This window comes from Oncorhynchus masou, chromosome 18 (genome assembly GCF_036934945.1).
Source record: "Oncorhynchus masou masou isolate Uvic2021 chromosome 18, UVic_Omas_1.1, whole genome shotgun sequence".
Classification (NCBI taxonomy): Eukaryota; Metazoa; Chordata; class Actinopteri; order Salmoniformes; family Salmonidae; genus Oncorhynchus; species Oncorhynchus masou.
Genome location: NC_088229.1, coordinates 76,019,029 through 76,037,495, shown reverse-complemented (window position 1 = coordinate 76,037,495; position 18,467 = coordinate 76,019,029). Strand labels below are relative to the sequence as shown.

The following is an 18,467-nucleotide window of genomic DNA, read 5'->3' as shown; positions in this document are numbered from 1 at the left end:
AGGAGGAGGATGGAGAGATGAAGAGAGTTTAGTGGAGGAGGAGGTGGAGGAGGAGGATGTAGAGATGAAGAGAGTGTAGTGGAGGAGGAGGAGGAGGAGGATGGAGAGATGAAGAGAGCATAGTGGAGAAGGTGGAGGAGGAGGATGTAGAGATGAAGAGAGCGTAGTGGAGGAGGAGGTTGAGGAGGAGGAGGATGGATAGACTGGAATACAACATGTTTGTAGACACACCTCCACCACACCTTCTTATCTTTGATCTCTAGCGCCTACAAAGAGTGGATGAATAACATGCTATTCTCCTGCTTAAGTTCAAGGTCAGAATACGCATAGGGAGAAAAGTGCATAAAAAGGGAATTACCTTCCATTTATGTGCATTATTGTATAGCTGCTCAGACAGATCTGGGACCACACTGTGTATTATTATTTTAGGACATTGTGACATATATTGCTGTCTCCCCCAGGGACCCAAGTGCGGTAGTCCGGCCCTGTGAGCATAGAATTACATAGAAAAGGATCTCTGTGATTTTCTTAGACTGTCTTATTTCTGCGGATCATAGAAATAGATTAAATAGAAAGGTCATGACTATTCCGAAGGGCTATTACCATTCTAATAATTATATTTCTACATGCTGTTTTACCTCTACCTTCTCTGCCTGACATCATTGTGTTTACCAGATGTATGCATTAATTATTACTCACCCCCCCCACCCACCCCCCCATTCATAACATTTTCATGGACCCATGCTTCACCATGAACAGAACATTATCATCACATATGACTAGCTAGCGACAACATACTCTGCTAAAACACACAAGGCCTGTTTTCCCTGACCCAGATTATACCTGGTGCTGGATTTAAAGGACGCTCAATGGAGAATCTCCACACATGGCCAGTTTCCGAGACACATGTTACGCCTATAGTGCTGGAATTAAAAACATTATCAATGGAGATTGATCAAATGTGTTTACCCAGCTAGCGCATAGCGTTCTGAGAACCATGTGTTTCTTAGGTGGAAAAGCAGCATAACATTTTAGGCAGGTTTCCTCATGATTCCATTAAAAGGATTGTTCTCAGAGAACGTTAAGAGAACGTTAAGAAACAACGTTCCTCTATGGAAACGTCAGTACTTCAGCATAACGTTAACACCAGGTTTCCTCATGGCTCTATTTAAAGTCATGTTCTCAGAATGTTCAGAGAACGTTAAGAAACAACGTTCTTCTGTTGGAATTTTAGTACTTGAGCTGACTTACCAAGTTAAATAAAGGTTACATTTTTACAATAAAAAAAAAAATGTTTTAAAGAAACAATGTTCTTCTGTTGGATTTTTAGTACTTGAGCATAACATTTTTTTTCTGCATGTTTCCTCATGGTTCTTTTTAAGAACATTATCATCACTGTTCTCAGAACATTAAGAAAACATTCCATAAAAAAGCCACAAGACAACTTTAGTAAACGTTCAAAGAACGTTTTAAGAATGTTAATTTTAAAACACGTACATTCCGTTCTCAGCGTTACAACAAATTCTCTCTATCCTCTAATCTTGTTAATTAAGTGTGTTCAGGTGTGTTGGCCGTAACCCACTAATTGTCCACAGCTGATCTTAATGAGTCCCTGTTTCCTTTGAAACGGGGTCTGTTTGAATAGACAAAAAATTAACAGCTTCGTATGCGTTAATAAAAACACAGCATTCTATCTCCATCCTGGTGGTTCAGTAGACCAAAACCATGGATAGAGAACAGAATATCTTAGGTTGGGATCTCACTGATGCCACGCCACCTTACAAATACAAGTGTTTACAAGAGTAATGCCTAAGCAAATTTAATTCCCATGGGTCTTAATTGTACTTGGAGTTCAAAACAGTTAACCCTAGGTTGCACTGTTACTAACAGTCGTATTGAAACATGTTATCAGAACGTTAACACAACCTTCAAATAATAACCTATAATTTACGTTCTCGAAACGTTCATAAAATCTCCCGGGAAAACTTCCAGGGAACCGTAGTAAAATAATCTTAGAACATCTCTGCAACCAAAAATGTACGTTCCCAGAACATGCAACATTTCTAGTTCCGTTCTCAGCATGTTTAAAAAAAAGTTCCGTTTTACCAGTCAGGAAACATATGGCTCTGTTCCCAGAACCAATGGGAAACCAATGGGAAACCAATGGGGAACCAATGGGAAACCAATGGGAAACCAATGGGGAACCAATGGGAAACCAATGGGAAACCAATGGGAAACCAATGAGGAACCAATGGGAAACCAATGGGAAACCAATGGGGAACCAATGGGAAACCAATGGGAAACCAATGGGGAACCAATGGGAAACCAATGGGAAACCAATGGGAAATTAATGGGAAACCAATGGGAAACCAATGGGAAACCAATGGGAAATGAATGGGAAACCAATGGGAAACCAATGGGAAATTAATGGGAAACCAATGGGGAACCAATGGGAAACCAATGGGAAACCAATGGGAAATTAATGGGAAACCAATGGGAAACCAATGGGAAATTAATGGGAAACCAATGGGGAACCAATGGGAAACCAATGGGAAACCAATGGGAAATTAATGGGAAACCAATGGGAAACCAATGGGAAACCAATGGGAAATTGAAAACGTACGTTCCCACAAATTCCAAGGAACCAAATGTGCTAATTGGGTGGTTTGTTTGTCCAGAAACTTGGCTTCATGGAGGTCAGGGAAAATGTCAGTCTCTCGATGTGCAAAACTGATAGAGACATACCCCAAGCGACTTACAAATCAAATCGCAGCAAAAGGTGGCGCTACAAAGTATTAACTTAAGGGGGCTGAATAATTTTGAACGCCCAATTTTTCAGTTTTTGATTTGTTAAAAAAGTTTGAAATATCCAATAAATGTCGTTCCACTTCATGATTGTGTCCCACTTGTTGTTGATTCTTCACAAAAAAATACAGTTTTATATCTTTATGTTTGAAGCCTGAAATGTGGCAAAAGGTCGCAAAGTTCAAGGGGGCCGAATACTTTCGCAAGGCGCTGTATATATATATATTTTTTAAATGCATTGGAACTGGCATCGATGTCCAGAGTTGAGTTTGAAGTATATACGGTATACCAATTGACTCCTGAATTAAGGGTTGTGCTTTTAAAATTGACTCTGGCTGCTCATATTCATTCCCAGAATACATACAAGAGCTGAGCCAAGCATGAGTCATCGCTCTGTTCATTTTAGGGTGAAATATATTGGCCTGTGATTGGTTGGCAGGGATGCACTTTGCTCATTTTATGGAATGCAGTTATGGAAAGGCATTGTGGATAATTGGCTGAGTCTACATCTCAAATAGCCTCCTATAACCCTATATAGTGCACTACTTTTGATTGGAGCCCATAAGGCCCTGGTTGAAAGTAGTGCACTACATCGGGAAAAGGATACCATTACAAAACCCTTCAGAGACAGTACAGTCTGCAAATGGGGCATGCGATTATGGCGATCTGTTGAGCAGGACTTTATGACGTGTGTGTGTGTGTGTGTGTGTGTGTGTGTGTGTGTGTGTGTGTGTGTGTGTGTGTGTGTGTGTGTGTGTGTGTGTGTGTGTGATATCCATTTTGCAGGCGTTCAGATATGCATTATGATTGCATTGACCAAGTTATGACGGGGTGAGCAGCAGTAACTGTACTGGCAAACGTTAATGATTTACAATAGTACGATACCGTGCTCTGAAATCTGTGTCCAGCTGAATTTCAATTGGCCTCTCTCTAAAGAACATAACTATAATAACCATCTCTAACTATCCCAGCTTGACCAATCCTGATAGATGTCCACTTTTACCAAATAAGATCTTACTCAGGGTGTTGTATTTTTTTTTTACTATATACACTGGGTCATATTACTGTAAACACTGGGCCATATTACTGTAATCACTGGGCCATATTACTGTAAACACTGGGTCATATTACTGTAGACACTGGGTCATATTACTGTAGACACTGGGCCATATTACTGTAATCACTGGGCCATATTACTGTAGACACTGGGTCATATTACTGTAGACACTGGGTCATATTACTGTAAACACTGGGCCATATTACTGTAGACACTGGGTCATATTACTGTAGACACTGGGCCATATTACTGTAATCACTGGGCCATATTACTGTAAACACTGGGCCATATTACTGTAGACACTGGGTCATATTACTGTAAACACTGGGCCATATTACTGTAGACACTGGGTCATATTACTGTAGACACTGGGCCATATTACTGTAATCACTGGGCCATATTACTGTAAACACTGGGCCATATTACTGTAATCACTGGGTCATATTAATGTAGACACTCTGGTCATATTACTGTAGACACTGGGTCATATTACTGTAGACACTAGGCCATATTACTGTAATCACTGGGCCATATTACTGTAGACACTGGGTCATATTACTGTAAACACTGGGCCATATTACTGTAGACACTGGGTCATATTACTGTAAACACTGGGCCATATTTAACAGGGTCAGTTAGACGTCATATTTCTGATATTTGCTGACCTATTAGTCCTATTTTAGATGGGGTTTTTTTAACACATCAACTGTCCCCTACTTAAAATTGATTCCACTTGAGTCATGCATTTCTATTCCCTTCTCCCTCTCCTCTCTAGTTCTTCTCCCTAACGTATCTCTGTCCTCTTCCTCTCCTCGTCCTCTCCTCTCTCCTCTTCCTCTCTTCTCCCTAACCTCTCCCTCTCCTCTCTAGTTCTTCTCCCTAACGTATCTCTGTCCTCTTCCTCTCCTCTTCCTCTCTTCTCCCTAATGTATCTCGGTCCTCTTCCTCTCCTCTTCCTCTCTTCTCCCTAACCTCTCCCTCTCCTCTCTAGTTCTTCACCCTAACGTATCTGTTTCCTCTTCCTCTCCTCTCTCCTCCTCCTCTCTTCTCCCTCTCCTCTCTAGTTCTTCTCCCTAACATATCTCTGTCCTCTTCCTCTCCCTCGTCCTCTCCTCTCTCCTCTTCCTCTCTTCTCCCTAACCTCTCCCTCTCCTCTCTAGTTCTTCTCCCTAACGTATCTCTGTCCTCTTCCTCTCCTCTTCCTCTCTTCTGCCTAACCTCTCCCTCTCCTCTCTAGTTCTTCTCCCTAACGTATCTCTGTCCTCTTCCTCTCCTCTTCCTCTCTTCTGCCTAACCTCTCCCTCTCCTCTCTAGTTCTTCTCCCTAACGTATCTCTGTCCTCTTCCTCTCCTCTTCCTCTCTTCTCCCTAAAGTATCTCTCTGTCCTATTCCTCTCTTCTCCCTAACGTCTCCCTCTCTCTCTCCCTCGTAACTCACTAAGGTCTCTCTCTGTCCTCTCCCTAACTCTCTCTCCCTCTCTTCTCCCTAAGGTCTCTCTCTGTCCTCTCCCTCTCTCTCTCCCTCTCTTCTCACTAAGGTCTCTCTCTGTCCTCTCCCTCTCTCTCCCCCTCTCTTCTCACTAAGGTCTCTCTCTGTCCTCTCCCCCTCTCTCTCCCTCTCTTCTCCCTAAGGTCTCTCTCTGTCATCTCCCTCTCTCTCTCCCTCTCTTCTCCCTAAGGTCTCTCTCTGTCCTCTCCCTAACTCTCTCTCCCTCTCTTCTCCCTAAGGTCTCTCTCTGTCCTCTCCCTCTCTCTCTCCCTCTCTTCTCCCTAAGGTCTCTCTCTGTCCTCTCCCTCTCTCTCCCCCTCTCTTCTCCCTAAGGTATCTCTCTGTCCTCTCCCTCTCTCTCTCCCTCTCTTCTCCCTAATGTCTATCTCTTCCTCTCCTTCTCTCTCTCCCTCTCTTCTGCCTAAAGTCTCTCTCTGTCCTCTTCCTCTCCTCTTCCTCTCTTCTCCCTGTCTCTCTCTCCTCTCTCTCTCCTCTCCCTCTCGTCTCCCTAATGTCTCTCTCTCCTCTCCCTCTCTTCTCCCTAACCTATCTCTCTCTCCACTTCCTCTCTCTCCCCAACATCTCTCTTTCTCCTCTTCCTCTCCTCTCTCCTCTTCCTCTTTTCTCCCTAACATCTCCCTCTCTCTCTCCCTCTCTTCTCCCTAAGGTCTCTCTCTGTCCACTCCCTCTCTCTCTCCCTCTGTTCTCCCTAAGGTCTCTCTCTGTCCTCTCTCTCTCTCTCGTCTTCCTGTCTTCTCCCTCACGTCTGTCTCTCCCCTCTTCCTCTCCTCTCTCTCTCTCTTCTCCCTAATGTTTCTCTCTCCTCTTCCTCTCTTCTCCCTAACGTCTGTCTCTCTCCTCTTCCTCTCTTCTCCTTAACATCTCTCCCTCACCTCTCCCTCTCTTCTACCCCTCTTCTCCCTAACATCTCTCTCTCTCTATTCTCCCTCTCTTCTCCCCCCCTTCTCCCTAATGTCTCTCCTCTCGGGGCCGTCAGAAGTAGCCTAGTAGTTAGAGCGTTTGGCCAGTAACCAAAAGGTAGCTGGATAAAATCCCCAAGCTGACCATTTAAAATCTGTCCTTCTGCCCCTGAGCAAGGCAGTTAACCTACTGTTCCCCGGGCGCTGTGGATGTCGATTAAGGTAGCCCTCCACACCTCTCTGATTCAGAGGGGTTGGGTTAAGTGTGAAATACACATTTCAGTTGTACAACTGACGAGGTACTTCCCTCCTTGTCTTCTCTCTCTTCTCTGTTCCTCTGTCTGTCCTCTCTTTCTGTGTATCATCTGAGGTGTGGTGGTCATTACCAGAGATAGTTCATTAGCAACACAGAAAGTAGTCTTCAGCACCCTCTTCACACTCTGGATGTGTAAAATGGCACCCTATTGTCTACATAGTACACTACTTAGGGCTCTAATGCACACTCTAAAGGGAATAGGGTGTCATTTGGGAAACTCATGTTCTTCTCCGGAGTGAGAGAAGAGGCAGGTACATTATTAATAGAACAGGGGGTACGTCCAAAATGACACCCTATTCCCTATATAGTGCACTACTGTAGACCAAGGCCCTATTCCCTATATAGTACACTACTATAGACCAGAGCCCTATAGAACTCTATTCCCTATATAGTGCATTACATTAGACCAGGGCACTATTCCCTATATAGTGCACTACTGTTGACCAGAGTCCTATTCACTACATAGTACACTACTTTGCCATTTGGGACTGAACCTTGTGTATCCTTCTGGCCCCCCGGGGGGCAATTATGATTCTTACAACTGTAGTTAACCATTGCTGCTGATTGTGGGGAATCTTTGTGTGTGCTCCAGCATATTGCACGGTCAAATAAACTCTAGGGGAGAGAGGAGAGTGGAGAGTGGAGAGGAGAGAGGAGAGAGGAGAGAGGAGAGAGGAGAGAGGAGAGAGGAGAGAGGAGAGAGGAGAGAGGACATATGAGAGAGGAGAGAGGAGAGAGGGGAGAGGAGAGTGGAGAGAGGAGTAGGGAGAGAGGAGAGAGTAGAGAGGAGAGTGAAGAGGAGAGAGTGGAGAGAGGATAGTGGAGAGTGGAGAGAGGAGAGAGGAGAGAGGAGAGAGTGGAGAGAGGAGAGAGGTGAGTGGAGAGAGTGGAGAGGAGAGAGTGGAGAGGAAAGAGTAGAGGAGAGAGTGGAGAGAGGAGAGAGTAGAGTGGAGAGAGGAGAGAGTAGAGTGGAGAGGAGAGAGTGGAGAGAAGATAGTGGAGAGTGGAGAGAGGAGAGAGGAGAGAGGAGAGAGTGGAGAGAGGATAGTGGAGAGTGGAGAGAGGAGAGAGGAGAGAGGAGAGAGTGGAGAGAGGAGAGGAGTGGAGAGAGTGGAGAGGAGAGAGTGGAGAGGAAAGAGTAGGAGGAGAGAGTCGAGAGAGGAGAGAGTAGAGTGGAGAGAGGAGAGAGTAGAGTGGAGAGGAGAGAGTGGAGAGAGGAGAAGAGAGAGGAGAGAGGAGAAGAGAGAGGAGAAGAGAGAGGAGAAGAGAGAGGAGAAGAGAGAGGAGAAGAGAGAGGAGAAGAGAGAGGAGAAGAGAGAGGAGAAGAGAGAGGAGAGAGGAGAGAGGAGAGAGTAGAGTGGAGAGGAGAGAGTGGAGAGAGGAGAAGAGAGAGTAGAGAGGAGAGAGTAGAGTGGAGAGGAGAGAGTGGAGAGAGGAGAAGAGAGAGGAGAGAGGAGAAGAGAGAGGAGAAGAGAGAGGAGAGAGGGATGAAGCTGTACAAGACAATGATTCATATAGATGTACTGTATAGACTAAATCAACTAGAGTGATTGGAGTGATTGCATGAATCAGCATCTCTATCTCTTCTCTATCTAAACGTACTAGTACAGTTCTCTCTCTCTCTCTCTCTCTCTCTCTCTCAATTCAATTTAATTCAATTCAATGGGAAACATATGTTGACAAGTGAAATGGATGAACAGAAATGAGATGAACAATAACAAAATAGACAGTTACACTCACAAATGATACAAAAGAAAAAAATACATTTCAAATGTCATATTATGTGCAAATAGTTAAAGTGCAAAAGGGAAAATAAATAAGCATAAATATGGGTTGTATTTACAATGGTGTTTGTTTTTCACTGGTTGCCCTTTTCTTGAGGCAACAGGTCACAAATCTTGCTGCTGTGATGCACACTGTGGTATTTCACCCAGTAGATATGGGAGTTTATCAAAATTGGGTTTGTTTTCGAATTCTTTGTGGGTCTGTGTAATCTGAGGGAAATATGTGTCTCTAATATGGTCATACATTTGGCAGGAGGTTAGGAAGTGCAGCTCAGTTTCCACCTCATTTTGTGGGCAGTGAGCACATAGCCTGTCTTCTCTTGAGAGCCATGTCTGCCTACGGCGGCCTTTCTCAATAGCAAGGCTATGCTCACTGAGTCTGTATATAGTCAAAGCTTTCCTTAAGTTTGGGTCAGTCACAGTGGACAGGTATTCTGCCACTGTATACGCTCTGTTTAGGGACAAATTACATTCTAGTTTGATCATTTATTTTGTTAATTCTTTCCAATATGTCAAGTAATTATCTTTTTGTTTTCTCATGATTTGATTGGGTCTAATTGTGTTGCTGTCCTGGGGCTCTGTGAGGTGTGTTTGTGTTTGTGAACAGAGCCCCAGGACCAGCTTGCTTAGGGGACTCTTCTCCAGGTTCATCTCTCTGTAGGTGATGGCTTTGTATTGGAAGGTTTGGGAATCACTGCCTTTTAGGTGGTCGTAGAATTTAACGTTTCTTTATCATATTTTGATAATTAGTGGGTATTGGCCTAATTCTGCTCTGCAGAATTGGTGTTTTACATTGTACATGGAGGATATTTCAGCAGAATTCTGCATGCAGTCTCAATTTTGTGTTTGTCCAATTTTGTGAATTCTTGGTTGGTCAGTGGACCCCAGACCTCACAACTGTAAAGGGCAATGGGTTAAATATCTGATTCAAGTATTTTTAGCCAGATCCTAATTGGGATGTCAAATTTGATGTTCCTTTTGATGGCATAGAAGGCCCTTCTTGCCTTGTCTCTCAGATCGTTCACAGCTTTGTGGAAGTTACCTGTGGCGCTGATGTTTAGGCCGAGGTATGTATAGTTTTTTGAGTGCTCTAGGGCAACAGTGTCTAGATGGAATTTGTATTTGTGGTCATAGCAACTGGATCTTTTTTGGAACACCATTATTTTTGTCTTACTGAGATTTACTGTCAGGGCCCAGGTCTGTCAGGGCCCAGGTCTGGCAGAATCTGTGCAGAAGATCTAGGTGCTGCTGTAGGTCCTCCTTGGTTGGTGACAGAAGCACCAGATCATCAGCAAACAGCAGACATTTGACTTCAGGTTCTAGTGAGGCCGGCTGCTGCAGAATGTTCTAGTGCCCTCACCAATTTGCTGATATTTATGTAGAAGAAGGCTTTAAAAAAAATATTTAACTGCACACTTGTTGTTTGTGAATATATATTTATATATTTTATAATGTTTTATTATTGTTGTTTTTCCCCCAACACCACTTTCCATCAGTTTGTATAACAGACCCTCATGCCAAATTGAGTTGAAAGCTTTTTTGAAATCAACAAAGCATGAGAAGACTTTGCCTTTTTTTGGTTTGTTTGATTGTCAATTAGGGTGTGCAGGGTGAATACGTGCTCTGTCGTATGATAATTTGGTAAAAAGTACATTTGGCATTTTCTCAGTATATTGTTTTCATTGAGGAAGTGTACGAGTCTGCTGTTAATGATAATGCAGAGGATTTTCCCAAGGTTGCTGTTGACAGATATGTCCCACCATAGTTATTGGGGTCAAATTTGATCAGTCCTTGGTTCCAAATATTGGGGAAGATGCCAGAGCTACAAATGATGTTAAAGAGTTTAAGAATAGGCCATTGGAATTTGTGATCTGTATATTTATCATTTAATTTAGGATACCATCAACCCCACAGGCCTTTTTGGGTTGGAGGGTTTGTATTTTGTCCTGTAGTTCATTCAATGTGATTGGAGAATCCAGTGGCTTCTGGTCGTCTCTAATAGGTGATTTCAAGATTTGTATTTGATCATGGTTTTACTGTTTGTTCTGTGTAATTAAGCCAAAGTGAAAGGGGAAGTGGTTTATTCTTACATCTCAGTTTTGGATAGATAACTCTTTGTGTTGTTGTTTGTTTAGTCTTTTCCAAATCTCTCTCTCTCTTTTTATTTTTTACTTTATTTAACTAGGCAAGTCAGTTTTAAGAACAACTTCTTATTTTCAATGACAGCCTAGGAACAGTGGGTTAACTTCCTGTTCAGGGGCAGAACGAGTCTCTCTCTCTCTCTCTCCCTCTCTCTCTCTCTCTCCCTCTCTCTCTCTTTCTCTCTCCTAAACTTATTTTCTCTCTGTCCAACAGTATGTTCTGGCTGTTGGTAGTTCTGTGTTCCATGCCATGTTTTATGGAGAGCTGGCGGAAAACAAGGATGAAATCCGAATTCCGGACGTGGAGCCTGCAGCATTCCTGGCCATGTTGAAGTAAGGAAGGATTCTACTCCGCTTTCACCTCCCTCTTCCTCTCTCCTCTCCTCTTCTCCTCTTTCACCTCCCCTCTCTTCTTTCAACTCCCTCTTCCTCTCTCTTCTCTTCTCTTCTCTCCTCTTTCACCTCCCTCTTCCTCTCTCCTCTCCTCTTTCACCTCCCTCTTCCTCTCTCCTCTCCTCTTTCACCTCCCTCTTCCTCTCTCCTCTCCTCTTCTCCTCTTTCACCTCCCCTCTCTTCTTCTCCTCTTTCAAATCACTCTTCCTCTCTTCTCTCCTCTTTCACCTCCCTCTTTCTCTCTCCTCTCCTCTTTCACCTCCCCTCTCTTCTTCTCCTCTTTCAACTCCCTCTTCCTCTCTTCTCTCATCTTCCACCTCCCTCTTCCTCTCTCCTCTCCTCTTTCACCTCCCTCTTCCTCTCTCCTCGCCTCTTTCACCTCCCTCTTCCTCTCTCCTCTTCTCCTCTTTCACCTCCCCTCTCTTCTTCTCCTCTTTCAACTCCCTCTTCCTCTCTTCTCTCCTCTTTCACTTCCCTCTTCCTTTCTCCTCTTTCACCTCACTCTTCCTCTTGCTTATTTTCTCCCTCTGCTCTTTCCTCCTCTCCTCATCTTTCACCTCCCTCTCCTCTCCTCTCCTCTCCTCTCCTCTACTCTACTCTCCTCTCCTCTCCTCTCCTCTCCTCTACTCTACTCTACTCTACTCTACTCTACTCTACTCTACTCTACTCTACTCTACTCTACTCTACTCTCCCATTGTTCTCTTTTACCTTCCTGTATCTCTGTAGCACAAATAAACCTCCTACTAACACATAGGCACTATATACCCCCCTACTAACACATAGACACTATATACCCCCCTACTAACCCATAGACACTTGTGAAGATGAGAAAATTGGATAAATTGAAGCAATATGGTCACATTTCCACACAGCCACCCAGTCAATGTCTCTCTCTCTCTCTCTCTCTCTCTCTCTCTATGTCTCTCTCTCTCTCTCTCTCAATTAAATTCAAATAGTTTTATTGGCATGGGAAACATATGTTAACATTGTCAAAGCAAGTGAAATAGATAATAAACAATCAAAAATAAACAATAAATATTACACTTGCAAAAGTTACGTAGTTATAGAGACATTTCAAATGTAATATTATGGTTATATACAGTGCTATAAAAATGTATAGATATATAAACATTGTTCCCTTTCTCTCTCTCACCGTCTCTGCTGTTTCTCTCCTGTGAGTCGTGTTGTTCCTGCCCCTGTGTGGGTACTGAGTGGTATATAAGCTCAGTGTCTAACTCCCAAATGGTGCCCTATTCCCTATGTAGTGCACTGCTTTAGACCAGCGTCCAATAGGCCTTCATAGGGGCTCCGGTCGAAAGTAGTGCACTATGTAGGGTGTTTCACTATGTAGGAGACAGTGGGGGCCATTTGGGAGGCATAAGTGTGTAGGAGTGTACCAGCTGCTGTGTTACTGCGAAATGGATTAAACTCTGTGTTCCTGCCTCCAGCCCTATATCTCTTCACTGTAGTTAATATCTATTTTTACCTTTCACATATTCCCAGTCCTCACACCAGTGTCAGAAAATACATTGTTGTTGTGCTTACAGGATACATCTGAGATATGAAAACAAATGGCGTCCTCTAGGCTGCCTGAATAATACATCCAGTGCTGTTTGCTCGCCAAATTGCACCCTATTCCCTATGTAGTGCACTACTTTTGACCAGGGTCCTATGCAGCGCATAGAATGCCATTTGAGTTGCTGATGTTGTTACGTGTTTGACCCTCAGCGCAGTCTGTGTTGTCCTCTCATGAATATAAATTTGGTATATTAATCTGTACTGTAGCAACCTCTACCTAATACATACTGTCAACAGTTGGTCACATTCTCCATACACTGCATCGGCAAAATATTCCCTTTACTTATTCAAAATGTTGCTACATTACAAACATATTCTAAAATGGATTAAAAAATATATATATTCTCATCAATTTACACACAATACCCCATAATGACATCACAATACCCCATAATGACATCACAATACCCTATAATGACATCGCAATACCCCATAATGACACCACAATAGCCCATAATGACAAAGCCAAACAGGTTTTTACATTTTTTTACTATTATATATTAATGTCAAAGCAAAAAACAGGTTAATTGTTAAAACAGAAAGTTTTCAGACCCTTTACTCAGTACTTTGTTGAAGCACCTTTGGCAGATTATAGCCTCGAGTCTTCGTGGGTATGACGCTATATGATTGGCACACCTGTATTTGGGGAGTTTCACCCATTCTTCTCTGCAGATCCTCTCAAGCTCTGTCGTGTTGTATGGGGAACGTCGCTGCACAGCTATTTTCAGGTCTCTAAAGAGATGTTAGATCGAGTTCAAGTCCGGTTATTCAGAGGCTTGTACCAAAGCCCCTCCTGCCTTGTCTTGGCTGAGTGCTTAGAGTCATTGTCCTGTTGGAAGGTGAACCTTCACCCAGTCTGAAGTCTGGAGCAGTTTTTCATCAAGGATCTCTCTGTCCTTTAATCAGTTGATATTTCCCTTGATCCTGACTAGTCTCCCAGTCTCTGCCGCTGAAAAACATCCCCACAGCATGATGCTGCCAACACCATGCTTCACCGTAGAGATGGTGCCAGGTTTCCTCCAGACGAGGCACTTGGCATTCAGGCCAAATAGTTCAATCTTGGTTTCATCAGACCGAAGAATCTTGTTTCTCATGGTCTGAGAGTCTTTAGGTGCCTTTTGTCAAACTCCAAGTGGGCTGTCATGTGCTTTTTACTGAGGAGTGGCTTCCATCTGGCCACTCTACCATAAAGGCCTGATTGGTGGAGTGCTGCAGCAATGGTTGTCCTTCTGGAAGGTTCTCCCATCTCCGCTGATGAACTCTGGAGGTCTGCCAGAGTGACCATCGGGTTCTTGGTCACCTCCCTGACCAAGTCCCTTCTTCCCCGATTGTTCAGTTTGGCCGGGCGGCCAGCTCTAGGAAGAGTCTTGGTGGTTCCAAACTTCATCCATTTAAGAATGATGGAGGCCACTGTATTCCCGGGGACCTTCAATGCTGCAGAAATGTTTTGGTACCTTTCCCCGATCTCTGCCTCGACACAATCATTTCCCGGAGCTCTATGGACAATTCCTTCAACCCCATAGCTTGGTTTTGCTCTTACATGCACTGTCAACTTTGACATTCCAAATCATGTCCAATCCATTGAATTTACCACAGGTCGACTCCAATCAAGTTGTGAAAACATCTCAAGGATGATCAATGGAAACAGGATGCACCTGAACTCAATTTTGAGTCTCATAGCAAAAGGTCTGAATGCTGATGTAAAGAACGTATTTCTGTTTTAGTTTTTAATACATTTGTCAAAATCTCTTAAAACCTGTTTTCACTTTGTCCTTATGGGGTATTCGAACAAGGTTGTAAGTTAACAAAATGGGGAAAAAGTCTGAATGCCACTTTATAAGTATCCACTGCCCTTATTGATCATGTGTTTTGTTGACAACCTGTTGACCACCTGTCGACTAAACCAACTCCTCTACCTGTTCCCCAGGTACATCTATTGTGATGAGATAGACCTGAGTGCTGACACAGTGCTGGCGACGCTCTACGCTGCTAAGAAGTACATTGTGCCTCACCTTGCCAGAGCCTGTGTTAACTTCCTAGAGACTAGCCTGTCCGCTAAGAATGCCTGCGTCCTGCTGTCACAGAGCTGTCTGTTCGAAGAGCCCGAACTCACACAACGCTGCTGGGAGGTGAGTGATGTATACGTGGTCACACTTTATTTGGTTACTCCAGATCTGTTACTAAGGTTAGGGTTAGAATAAGGGTTAGGGTTAGGATAAGGGTTAGGATTATGATAAGGGTTAGGGTTAGAAAAAGGGTTATAGGGTTAGGGTTAGGATTAGGATAAGGGTTAGGGTTAGGGTTAGAAAAAGGGTTAGGGTTAGGTTTGGGATAAGGGTTAGGGTTAGAATAAGGGTTAGGGTTATGATAAGGTTTAGGGTTAGGGTTAGAAAAAGGGTTAAGTTTATGGTTAGGATAAGGGTTAGGGTTTAGGGTTAGGATAGGGGTTATGGTTAGAATAAGGGTTAGTGCTAGGTTTAGAATAAGGGTTTATGGTTAGAATAAGGGTTTAGGTTAGGGTTAGAATAAGGGTTAAGTTTATGGTTAGGGTTAGAATAAGGGTTAAGTTTAGGGTTAGGATAAGGATTGTGTTTAGGGTTAGGATAAGGATTGTGTTTAGGGTTAGGATAATGTGTTAGGGTTAGGGTTAGGGATAGGATAAGGGTTAGGATAAGGGTTAGGATAAGGGTTAGGGTTAGGATAATGGTTAGGGTTAGGTTTAGAATAAGGGTTAGGGTTAGAATAAGGGTTTAGGGTTAGAATAAGGGTTAGGGCTAGGTTTAGAATAAGGGTTAAGTTTAGGGGTTAGGGTTAGGGATAGGATAAGGGTTTAGGGCTAGGGTTAGGGTTAGGATAATGGTTAGGGTTAGGTTTAGAATAAGGGTTAGGGTTAGAATAAGGGTTTAGGGTTAGAATAAGGGTTAGGGCTAGGTTTAGAATAAGGGTTAAGTTTAGGGGTTAGGGTTAGGGTTAGGGATAGGATAAGGGTTTAGGGCTAGGGTTAGGGTTAGGATAAGGGTTTAGGGTTAGGGTAAGGGTTAGAATAAGTGTTAGGGTAAGGGTAAGAATAAGGGATAGGGTTAGGATAAGTGGTTAGGGTTAGGGTTAGGGTAAAGGTTAGGGTTAGAATAAGGGTTAGGGTTATGTTTTGAATAAGGGTTAAGTTTAGCATTAGAATAAGGCTTACGGTTAGGATTAGAATAAGGGTTAGGGTTAACTCCATCACATTCAATTCCAAGCCCAAGTCTAAGTCCTTTATACTTGAGTCCTAGTTCAGTGACGAGTCATTTGGCTAAAAGAGGAAACTTGGCCCTTTAGTTATGGCCAAAACGATCTCTGTGTGGAAAATTCAATGAATCATTCCAGACTAGCTGCATTCTGCTGTCCACCTCCATCCCACCAGGTTATTGATGCTCAGGCAGAGCTGGCCCTGCGGTCGGAGGGTTTCACTGACATCGACTCCCAGACACTAGAGAGTATCCTCCAGAGAGAGACCCTCAACGCCAAGGAGGAGGTGGTGTTTGAGGCAGCTCTGAGCTGGGCCGAGGCAGAGTGTCAGAGACAGGACCTCACCACCTCCATAGACAACAAGAGAAAGGTATTTCTGATGGTAGATTTTGATGAAATGTATCTCTGGAGTAAAGTACATATGCTTGTATAATATAATATAATATTGTAATGTCCTTAAGTACATAATAAAGTACATATACTTGTATAATATAATATAATATAATATTGTAATGTCCTTAAGTACATAGTAAAGTACATATACTTGTAATGTCCTTAAGTACTTTTGAGTGTATCTGTACTTTACTCAAGTATTTATATTTTTTGTAAATGTTTACCTATAGTTCACTACATTCCTTGAAGAAATACTTTATTTTTATTTTTTATTTATTTATTTCACCTTTAATTAACCAGGTAGGCTAGTTGAGAACAAGTTCTCATTTTGCAACTGCGACCTGGCCAAGATGAAGCATAACAGTTTGACGCATACAACAACACAGTGTTATGTACTTGAGTGAAGACCCAAAAGCGGTTTTAACAGAAAACAGAGTTCTTTAATGAAAAACAGGAATGGCATAAATCCTCTTCCAACGTTGTCAATGGAACAAAAAGAACGTTAGTATAATGCAGGATGCACCTGCCAGGCAGACTCCGACAGGATAGGACAAGGTGGAAGCAAACGAGACGACAGCTTGCTTCTGGCATCAAAAACACAAACAAGAATCAGACACTGAAAGTAGCAGGAACAGAGAGAGAAATAGAGACCTAATCAGAGGGGGAAGAGAGAACAGGTGGGAAAGAGTGAATGAGCTAGTTAGGGTAGATGTAGAACAGCTGAAGAATGAGAGACAGAGAAGGTAACCTAAAAAGACCAGCAGAGAGAGACAGAGTGAAGAGAAAGGACAGGAACAGACATAACAAGACATGACACACAGAGTTACACATGGAGTAAACAAAACATACAGTCGAGAAAAAGAGTCTAATATTCCCTTGCATTTCCCCTGACACGCTAACATACTTGTTAGGAAATGCTCTTGTAGCAACGTTTATATGGTTATATGGCTCCAATGTATACTGTATCCCATCCAAGGTTCTCGGCAAGGCCGTGTTCCTGATCCGCATCCCCACCATGGCTTTGGACGACTTCGCCAATGGTGCCGCCCAGTCGGGCGTCCTGACCCTGAATGAGACAAACGACATCTTCCTGTGGTACACCGCTGCCAGGAAACCGGACCTCCAGTTCGCCAGCCAGCCACGGAAGGGGTTATCTCCGCAACGCTGCCACCGGTTCCAGTCCTGCGCCTACCGCAGCAACCAATGGCGTTACCGAGGGAGGTGCGACAGCATCCAGTTCGCTGTGGACAAACGCGTCTTCATCGCCGGGTTCGGACTCTACGGCTCCAGCTGCGGTTCGGCAGAGTACTCGGCTAAGATCGAGCTCAAGCGCCAAGGCATTCTCCTTGGACATAACCTGAGTAAATACTTCTCTGACGGTTCTAGTAACACGTTCCCTGTGTGGTTTGAGTACCCCGTGCAGATAGAACCCGATACGTTCTACACGGCCAGCGTGGTGCTGGATGGGAGCGAGTTGAGTTACTTTGGTCAGGAAGGAATGACAGAGGTGCAGTGTGGGAAGGTGACATACCAGTTCCAATGTTCGTCAGACAGCACCAATGGGACAGGAGTACAGGGCGGTCAGATACCTGAACTCATTTTCTACGCCTAAAGGAACACAATGAAATGGATATTACCATTACTGACTTTAGTAAAGTAAGGTAAAAGTTGCCACAAGTCGCTGTTGTTGGGTCAGATTTACATTTGCCCCACTAGTAGTTAAGGTTAGGATTAGGGTAGGGGAAACTGATCCAAGATCTGTACCGAGAGGAAACGTCATCCCTGGAGTGACTTTGATGCCCATGGAGATGTGCTTGTTTTTATAGCACTTATTACTGACTTTGGTTTGATGGGCGAAACATGTCCATGGCGAGGACTGATTGGGAATGGATTGATCTAGATGACACTTCCTTTGCGAGTGCTGGCTGTCACCATTGTGATGACACACTATTCCATTGCTGACTTTGTACGTTCTATAAATATTTTTCTTTTTCTCTCTTTCTTTATATGCGGAATTTTGGAATTTGTCAATTCATGATTGAGGATTCCCAGCAAACAGGGGACATCCTGAGGACATTTCCATTAGGTCCCTTAAAAGGGTTTCTGCACAACGTTATCTCACAGACGCTCTGAGAACATTCGAAGAACATCGCATGATGGTCCCAATGGAACGTTCACTGGGGGCCCTTTTTCTAGTTCCCAGTTGGTCCCGGGGGACGTTTTTAGGACGTTGTGTCATGGTCCTGGTCACGGGGACGTCCCCGAGGATATTTTAAGGACATTCCTGGGACGATGTGTCATAGTCCCCTAGAGGTTTTTTTTTTGTCACGTGATGGATTGACATGATCGTACAGACTTTTCAAC

At 43.5% G+C, this 18,467-nt stretch overlaps 1 protein-coding gene across 1 annotated transcript in view; it reads left to right on the top strand.

The window, feature by feature from the left end:
* The window catches only part of LOC135503795 (BTB/POZ domain-containing protein 3-like), a 33,749-nt gene extending 15,647 nt beyond the window's left edge, over nucleotides 1–18,102 (top strand). The window contains exons 3-6 of the mRNA XM_064921933.1: nucleotides 10,726–10,844; nucleotides 14,410–14,611; nucleotides 15,886–16,080; nucleotides 17,080–18,102. Coding sequence (XP_064778005.1) covers nucleotides 10,726–10,844; nucleotides 14,410–14,611; nucleotides 15,886–16,080; nucleotides 17,080–17,715 — 1,152 coding nt within the window. The 3' untranslated portion in view covers nucleotides 17,716–18,102. The remainder of the gene's footprint in view (nucleotides 1–10,725; nucleotides 10,845–14,409; nucleotides 14,612–15,885; nucleotides 16,081–17,079) is intronic.
* Nucleotides 18,103–18,467: the final 365 nt, after the last annotated feature.